The sequence below is a fragment of the Lutjanus erythropterus genome, chromosome 6, assembly GCF_056507025.1.
Source record: "Lutjanus erythropterus isolate fLutEry1 chromosome 6, fLutEry1.hap2, whole genome shotgun sequence".
NCBI lineage: Eukaryota > Metazoa > Chordata > Actinopteri > Lutjaniformes > Lutjanidae > Lutjanus > Lutjanus erythropterus.
In genome coordinates, this window is record NC_139322.1 from 19,800,533 (window position 1) to 19,809,595 (window position 9,063).

The 9,063-nt window shown below is 40.2% G+C and overlaps 1 protein-coding gene across 1 annotated transcript; it reads left to right on the plus strand.

The window, feature by feature from the left end:
- Positions 1–896: 896 nt before the first annotated feature.
- hoxc12a (homeobox C12a) lies at positions 897–4,073 on the plus strand. Its single transcript, XM_084721054.1, has 2 exons — positions 897–1,572; positions 2,774–4,073. Exons 1-2 carry the CDS (start codon positions 981–983, stop codon positions 3,010–3,012), a joined length of 831 nt encoding a protein of 276 aa, XP_084577180.1. The 5' UTR covers positions 897–980; the 3' UTR covers positions 3,013–4,073.
- Positions 4,074–9,063: the final 4,990 nt, after the last annotated feature.

Here is a 9,063-nt window from a genome sequence, read left to right on the forward strand (position 1 = left end):
TGCCTGAATCGTGTGCATACCATGATGAAGTTTTGTGCAGAAAAAGTAGACTGTGAAGGAGTGTCTGAAAAGTGTTCTGTTGGTAAGAAAGGCCTTTTTGTCAGACCAAATGACATAACTATAGCATGGCTTATCACATATTTGTTAAGTCGGTGTATTCAGAGTTGCATCTACAAATCAACTAATTAGCGAGATATAAAGTAGAGCGACTCTCGGCTGGTTGAATCAGTTAAGTGCCCTCTGATATCTTGTAAAATTCATATAAAAGAATTGTGAGAGGTATAACAATCCCACTAGAGTTTGGCTGCGAACGTTTATTGGAGGTATCTGTTAAAGTTGTTCATGTGAGGTGTACTAGAGAATATTATGTGAAATATACCCTCTTAAAGTAACCTTGTAGAATATCGTCCTCTTTTACAGAGCCAGTGGCTTCAACCTGCTGACCCCGTTACTGTAAATATGAGTAGAGTGCGGCAATGAGCATCAGTCTTTTCTTAAAACAAGCTTGTAAAATTGGGACATCACAGCTTTATGTGACACGGAATTCAACCATAATTTGCTAGAAAACAAGATGTCATATGCACCCTCTCCTTCAAGAAAAATAGTTTTCATAAGAACCAGCATTTAAAAAACTTTTGCCAGCTTATAAAGATATTAAACGAGGCCATGGACAGTTCTATGAGTGTAAAAGGAGAAGCAGCCTGGGCTCCTTTTGGAGTCAGCAGGACTCAAGTGAAGAAAAACAAGATTCTACATTTTTAATAAAAGGTTTATAGTATTTTTAAAAAGCATATAAACCTCTGTAATACAGAAGTTAATGTTTTGTTTTGTCTGAGATGGACCGAGTGGGTGGTACCATGTGTAGCAGAAGTTAGCCTGGACACGTGGTTTGGGGATGACCAATCAGGCGCCCCTCCAGGTTTAACTATGTTAAATGTCAGATTGCAATAAACTAGAAGCTGTTGGTCGGGCCCGCGGAAATGGGCGAGCATAATCTCCTTAATCCAGGGTTTGTGGGACCTTTGGTAAACATCCACACTGGAGACACATTTTACTTTCCGAATTTTAGAGCCTCAGGGGGACAACTGGCGGGGCTACCGTCGCTCTCCTACCCGAGAAGGGACAATGTTTGCTCCCTCCCGTGGAATCCTTCGGAGCCGTGCAATGGATACTCTCAATCCTACTTTAGCAGTCCCGTCTCTATTAACCCTTCCTTCAATCGGTCGTGTGAAATTAGCAGACCAGAAGAGGGCAAATGTTATTATAACAACGGCAGCGGCAGCAGGGAGACCTGCTCAGGTGGCAGCAGCAGCCTCAAACGAGAGGACAGGGCGAGAGACACATCATCATTAACATCTGACCACGGGATGCACAGTGGGATTGGCAGCACTGTCGCCTTTTCCAAATATGATTATGGGACGGAGCAGCTAACGCAAGACCCGCCGTCCTGTCAGTCTATGGAGTCCGACTCCAGCTCCTCTCTGCTCAACGAGGGCAGCAAGCCTTCATCCAGCGACACACAGACCCTGGTGTCACCGGGAAGCCATTCAGGCAACATAGCCGCAGGCGGAGGTGAGTGCTCTTTTGTTTTTTTTTGTTTTTTAAAATATTATAAATGCACCATTTCATTATTTACAAGGAAGCTGCACATAGCGTACACTTGCGGTATTACAACATCATTAAGGCTTGTTATCTTGATGCACAACTTGCAGCCTACATTAGCCTGCAGGGTACTTGCGTGGTGTGCAAACGCCGCTAGGGGTTGCCCTAAAATACCTCACTCGCCATGTGGTTATGTACAGTTACAGATAACCATCACCAAACTATATTGCCAGCCAGCTTTTGAATTAATGATCAGCCCTGTCACTGCATTTCCGCACCTTAAACGAGAAAGTGTGGCTCAAGCACACGAGTGACAGATTTGGTTGTATTGTTGCATTCTGTAGAAACAAATTAGCGCTGTGATTTAAAGAGGCGAGGCGCTTTGGTTGACTGCATCGAATAGAGAGTTTTCTTTTTAATGACTCGTAAACAGAATTAATATCTGTCGCTGTGTACTCAAGAGTCATTTAATATGCTCTGAAACTCGCAAATAAGTAGGGGTATTTGCAAGCACGGCTTAATTATCACGTTAATGCTACTTTAACTGCAACAATAAAACTTCCTGTGACACAAACCGCTTGAGACTGGTGGTCTCTATAGGGTAGGAGGTTAAAAATATAGAAAACACCTATTAATAAAAATGCACAGAATTGGGCAGGTTGTAGTGGTCGTGAAATTGGATTTGAGATCCAGGCAGAGACCAAAACAAATCCAGTTTGGCTGTGTGTGTGTGAGGGAGAGAGAGAGAGAGAGAGAGGAGGAAGTGACAGCTTCCAGGGGCGCCAGTTCTCTGAATCATATAAAGCAGAATCTCCCCAGCTGGGATCTTCTGCAAAACACAGAACTCATGTCTACATGAGGGAAATACTGTCAGCGTTCCGTCAGCGACATCTTTTTGGAAAACTGAATTCTATATCCCTGTAATATAATTTGACTTCTAGATATAAGTGTCTGCTTTACTCCCCAGATTTAAGCTAAAATGTCTGTCAAATCCGCTTATCCTACTGTTAAGCAATTGCCCGAGCTTTGCCCTGGACAACTGACGCCCTTGTAGACTCCTCATAACCTTGGAGGTGACCGTGATTTTGCAACTGTGGTGACTAATTCGTTGTATGCCCCCTTCCTCCTCCTCCTCCTCCTCATCCTCCTCCTCCTCCTCCCTCTCCTCCAGCTGCCCCGTGGTACCCGATGCACACTCGGACCAGAAAGAAGCGTAAACCCTATTCCAAACTTCAGCTGGCTGAGCTCGAAGGTGAATTCATGATGAACGAGTTCATCACCAGGCAGCGGCGGAGGGAGCTCTCCGACCGGCTGAACCTCAGCGACCAACAAGTCAAGATCTGGTTCCAGAACCGCAGGATGAAGAAGAAGAGACTCATGCTGAGGGAGCAAGCTTTGGCCTACTTTTAGAGATGCGGCAGAAGGTGAATCGATAGGCAGTAAAAAGCCAAGCCTTCTACGCTCCCTTAGGTCTTTCAATGCATGCACTCATCTATCCATCTTTTACATTGCAGGCAATTATTACAATATTTTCTGATCATTTTTATTTCTCAAAGGTGCGGGCTACACAAGCCCAAAAACAAGCCACTACCTGGCATTCAAAGATATATATTCTACATGTCAAGACTGCCTTCATGTTTGGTATAATCGCACAAAAAGCTGTGAGAATGTGTTTTCTGTGTAGGGCGCATCTCTTGATTTTTCTTGGTTTGTCAGGAGATCAGTCTACGCCCTAAATGTAAACCACGCGAAATGTGTCGCCAAGGCAATAGCTGTGTTTTTGGGATGACACATTATGACAACATCCTCCTCGTTCCATTTTTAGTCAGAGAAAATAAGGAGGGAGCGGGGGCCACTTGATAAAATCTCAGAAATAGGCCTAAAAATAACAGTGAAGTCAGAAAAGGCTCACTGACATGCTGGAGCCGCATCCGCGCAATAATTTCTCTGATAAAGAAGAATTTCCCTCCCGGTTGCTTCACACTTCATTTTGTTTGGTAAGAGGATTATCACCTTATCTCCTTTCTTTAGTTTTAACAACGCGTCGTGGGCACGTTCACGGTCACGGGCAGGAAGTCTGGAGGTCTGGGAGTCTGCATGAGGAGAGGGAGGATAGAACCGCAATGTAATCCATATCGATATCTTTATGACTGCGCATTGAAAAATTAATTGCCATAACTTTGTTCATGTGCTAAGAGTTTCAAAAGGTATTTTTCTTACTTGTATTACCTTTCAACTTGTCCTAACAACAACCACAGGATCCTGCATGGGTTGCATTTCTTTTAGTTGAGTGAGATCACCGTTTTGAACACGGTTTTGAGCTGCTATTAAATAAAGTCCACCTCCAGATTGTGCCAGTTAAAAAATAGTGTATTCTACAATAAACTCGCCAGGTCCTGTAATGGAAATATTCACATTTTTAGGCCAACTTGGTTAAACAAGGGAGCCGCCTAAAGTTGCAACTGGGAGGGGAGAAGGGGAGAAGGGGAGAAGTTTTTAGGCCTGGAAGAGCATTTCTGAAACTTTGGTGCTCATAATGAAAATAAATATGTAGAAATTTAGAAAAAAGTTACTCATAGGCCTATAGGTGTGTGCTCCCTTAATTTAGGGGAATGCAGTGCATCATCTGTCATGTATAAACGAGTAAGCTATAGCAGTGAAATGTATTTGCAGCATGTTATTGATGTGAAATAGCTATAAGTCATGTTCTGCGGGCCACTTTTTCTGTAGGTGACTTTTTTATACATTTTTTTTCTGAACAAATCAAATGCAAAACGCAATGTAAAACATTTTCGAAACAAACGTCTACAAAGAATGTATTATTATTATCATTATTATAATTATATGATTATTATTATTATTATTATTATTATTATTATTATTATTATTATTATTATTATTATTATTATTATGGAAGAAGGACGGAGGGCTTATTATAGGCCCACTTATTGTACTTGCTCCTTGCAATGTGCTCAATGTTGTCCCTTTCCTTACCTTGTACTCGTGTATAACTTTGTAAAATTAAATTACATATGTTACTATTTGCATCCTTTTTGAGGATCCCTTATCGCTATGTAATAGTGCTTTATGTTTTGATCGTCTTGTACAATATCGCATTCCATATAGCCTATTTGTGGTCGTGGGGGTTGAAAATGTAGGCCTATTATATACTGCCAAGAATGGATAAGAAATGGTATGCAAGAAATTTTTACCATACACGACATTTAAGGAAACCCTGTTTCTGTGTAATAGTTGTTTGTTCTCGTTCTTTTTATCTCGTCCTTCATTGCATTCCCTTCTTTGCGCTTGTAAGGATTGCTACGTTGTCTTGTAAAAGTAATAATGATATGAATGTATATGCGTAAGGTCTTCAATAAACAGAATATTGAAACGTTTATGGGTGTTACCTCAGTCTGTCATTAGGTTTCCTCACTGATTGTTCTGTTTTAAAATCCGTGTTTTCTGAGCGCTGACTGGTGGGATTATTTTTATTAGATATGACCTATAACACAGTTTAAAAATACATGTGTCCACCAACGCAGTGAAATAAAAGATCTGAACTTTAATGGGACATTTGGAAGCATTTGAGAGGGTGTTTTGTTGGCACATAATTGCACATGCTGTGAACTATAATCAATAGGAACCCACACATGCAGGTTGTCCTTGTTTTATTATGGCCGCTCAGATACAAAGGTGGGACATAGGTATATACGAAAGCTTTCCATGTAAAATGGCGGCCAGGTGCATAAATCCCATCTTGCATTGAATATTATTCATATTTTATAGTAATCTATACTGCACTGCAACAAAAATGCTTCTCTAACAATTGCATTAGTTTTAAGGGTAAAAAGCCCTTTCACCTTTTTTTTTCCTGAAGCTTTGTGGTTTCCCTTGAAGTTCAACCTAATCAATGTCACTGGTATGCTACAAGCCTATAACGGCGCAGCTAAACACGCAATAGCTCTGTAAAGTAGTAATAGGGTTACACCCCAGTGCTCCATATAGTCAAGCCTCTTGGCCAGTCCTTTTCCTCTGTGCATCCCATCTTCTGGTTTGCATTAGAGATTTAAATGTGTGATAATTACATATCAAAACACGGTTTATGAATACATGTACACAGATCAGATAAAAGTCCTTATCAAATGTCTTTCATCTGTATGATACACCCATATCTGAAATCCTCAAAGCTCTCCCTACTGGCAAGGAAGTGTAAAGCAATTGCAGGGCTGTGCAGCAGTGCTTTCTATATCAGCTAACTAACCTAGCATTAATGCGTCCTCAGCTTCCAGATGCTCAGTTAGTTGAAGTAGATCCACTGGAAACTGTTGTGGTGTCTCAGTGTTGAGATCAGATGTTGCCTTTTCACTGAACTGTGAACGGCTGCTCCTGCAACCGACCCGCTGCATGATGGCCTTCCTGGTTTAGTCTGTCCATGATCACAACACAAATACACACATGTAAGATGACGTGAGCTCGTTATTTAACACGATCCTCTTGGCACTATATTAACTACCGGCTTGAACATGTATCAGTGAAGATAAATTTAAGATTCAGAGTAATTACAACAAGACATATATGGCTTTGAGCTGATAAAAGCCTCGCTGCAGTGCTAAACTCCTCAATCTCATAATAAAGATGCTTCTGCAGGTCACAGAAGCCTGTTTACATTACTGCAAGCCACCTTCGCTTAGGTTACAAATACAATTCTTATGTATCCATCTAAGTAATGCATAATTTTGTATTTTATATGCAGTAGATGTATTGAATGAACATATTAGCTGAAAGATCCTTCATGAGAGAAAAGGGCCGTCTGGACGCGCTGCCATTCGATCGACGCGCACGACGTGTCAGTTTGCAGATATCAAAGATAATTATAAAATGCTGGTTTAAAAATGTTATAAACAAATTATCTAATTAACTCAAGTTGTTTATGAGAATACAATAGTTGTCTGTTTAAAATGAGAGTAAATATAAATAAATGTCTCCCGCTGATTTTATTTTTAGGATAAAAGCTCTCCATGCACATTTACGCATCTGTTTAATGGTGTTTTGAAGATTCATTACAGCTGAACTGTCTACCTACAATTTCAATATGTATATCAGAGGGCACATTGCATCTGGAGTTGTATTGTTTGATTGGTTTGATAAGAGAAATGCAGGCCTAATGTTTTGATATGCATCCTTTTACGCACCGACGACAGCATTCATATGTCTGTGTATGTGTTAATCAAAAGAATACACAGCGCATTAGTTCTGAAGTGTCGCCAGGCTGGTGCAACTAAGTATTTGCTGCAATATGATATTAACCGAGACTGAAATAATACTGGACAGATCTCAAATTGCGTGTATGAATTTCATCATCCAGAGGACATCATTCATAACAACTCCAATCTTTTTAGCCTATCAAACGCGCAGTTGGCCACGAAAGATGATAAACTAGTCTTATGTTTGTGTGTTGCCTTGTTAAATGGCTTAGAGGAGAATAATAGATGCAAAATGCACCATGACGCTTCTGACTCTTTGGAATTAGACCATTATTTGTAAATTTAAAAAAAATCTTCAAGGTCAATTACGTTCTAGATATTGTCTAAAAACCTTAAAAGGCCTCCGGAAACATTGTCTATGTACGCGCAGTTGAAATTTAACCATCAACAATTGTAATAACATAATTAGATTGGATTATTTATATTTGTAGTTTAATACGCCTTTGAGCTTGTAAAAATGCGCAAAACAATCTGGAGATGAGGAAAAGAGATTGAAAGATATTAACCAGGATTCATGATTAAAAAAAAAAAAAAAAGAATCGCAGGAGATTAGCGCTCAGTTAATTGTTAATTGAGGAAAATGTAAATTTAAATTCACAGCAGGGAAAATCTGCATAATTTGTTAAAACAAATGTGCCGATGTACGCATCAAAATCCCTCATTGAGCCCAGCGTGAATCACGTTTGTTACCGAGATTAAAGGATGTAAACAGTGGTTTGTGTTTGCAGGCCAGTTAAGCGATTGTTGTGTAAAACGGTGGGATTATTTGGACTGAATAACAAATATGGCAGTCTGCTCTGTAAACGGTGCCAAACGGACATGTGAACATGTAGTGTTAACTTGAACTTCAAACCAGACGTATCTCTGGATGTGACTTTTCTGTGTAGCCTTGTTTACTCAGGTATGCATTTGTATCCTTTATTTTTTTTTATTTGTCCTCGTAACAGTCTTGAAACGTGTTTTAAGAGCTTTCACACTGAACAAACCACTAAACACTGCGTTCTTTACCTGCCACCCCTTCTCCTAAAACGCTGTAAAAAACATGATTGCAGAATATCTAATATTAGTTTGTGCTTATTTGTCTTGTCTACATTCTAATTTAGTATAATTCGGGATATATGAGGGAATTTAGAAAAACCAGAAGAAAAAACTGTCACCATTGCGCAGAACCTTGAGATATTTGGATTGTAAACCAAGATGAAATCTCAGTTGGCTTTGCTGGTCTTTACAATAGGTCTTTCACTGCTCTTGAGCACTTTTGACTTTGAGACTGGCTAAATCTGTTTATGGCGGCCTGTCTCCGCGTCCCAAAGGTCAGTGAGCTTCACAGTGCCCTTCGCAGAGAACTTGTGTGGCATGTGGTCTACGTCCCCCGCCACCCCTCTGCCGTTTATGGTACGAAGCTGGCTGGAGAAATAGACAGCAGTGTTATTCCTACTAAAGTGTGTGTGGGGGGGAGTGTTAGTGTGTGTGGATGTGCGTGACTGTGTGTGTCTATGCGAGTGTGTTCTGAGTAGAGTGTTAATGTGATGGAGAAAGAGAGGATGGGTGGCTTAGCATGAAAGATCCATATCGTATCGCTCCTTTCAGAACTGTTATATATTGATTTTGACATGATCTGAAATGAGTTCTTTATGAGCTCTATTTTTCCTGAAATGCGCTATCTTATCAATTTGTTTTTCCAGTTGCATCGCACGTCCAGCAAACCCTAAATGCGGTGTGTGAAGGTTTCATTGCTGCCTTGGAAGAGCCGGAATATCTCTGATGGAAAGGAATGACAAACAGCTTGGAATTTCAAAATTAATGTTGGGTCGAAATTGCATATCAGTACCTAATGACTTTTATTTTGTTCCTCTTGTTTAGGCCGTTGATGGATCATTAGCATTTCATATATATATCTATATCTATATATATTTTCTTTTTTTTTACTTTCGTGACATCATAATAACAATGTCAAGAATCTATATGACATCTGCCAGCGCACAAAGTGTTATTTTGCTCGGTAACGTTCAATCTCAGTTTTCCAATAGCATCTTTCAATATTTTGAATAAAAAGGCTGATTTCTTATCTTTTGCTTCCCACTACATATAGGGCATTCTTCTTAAATGTTTATTGTTGTGGAGATGGACTATCCTCTCCAGGCCGCCGCTCGGCCCCTGACGCACCCACTGAAGGTCAAGTATGCAGCAAAGAGCT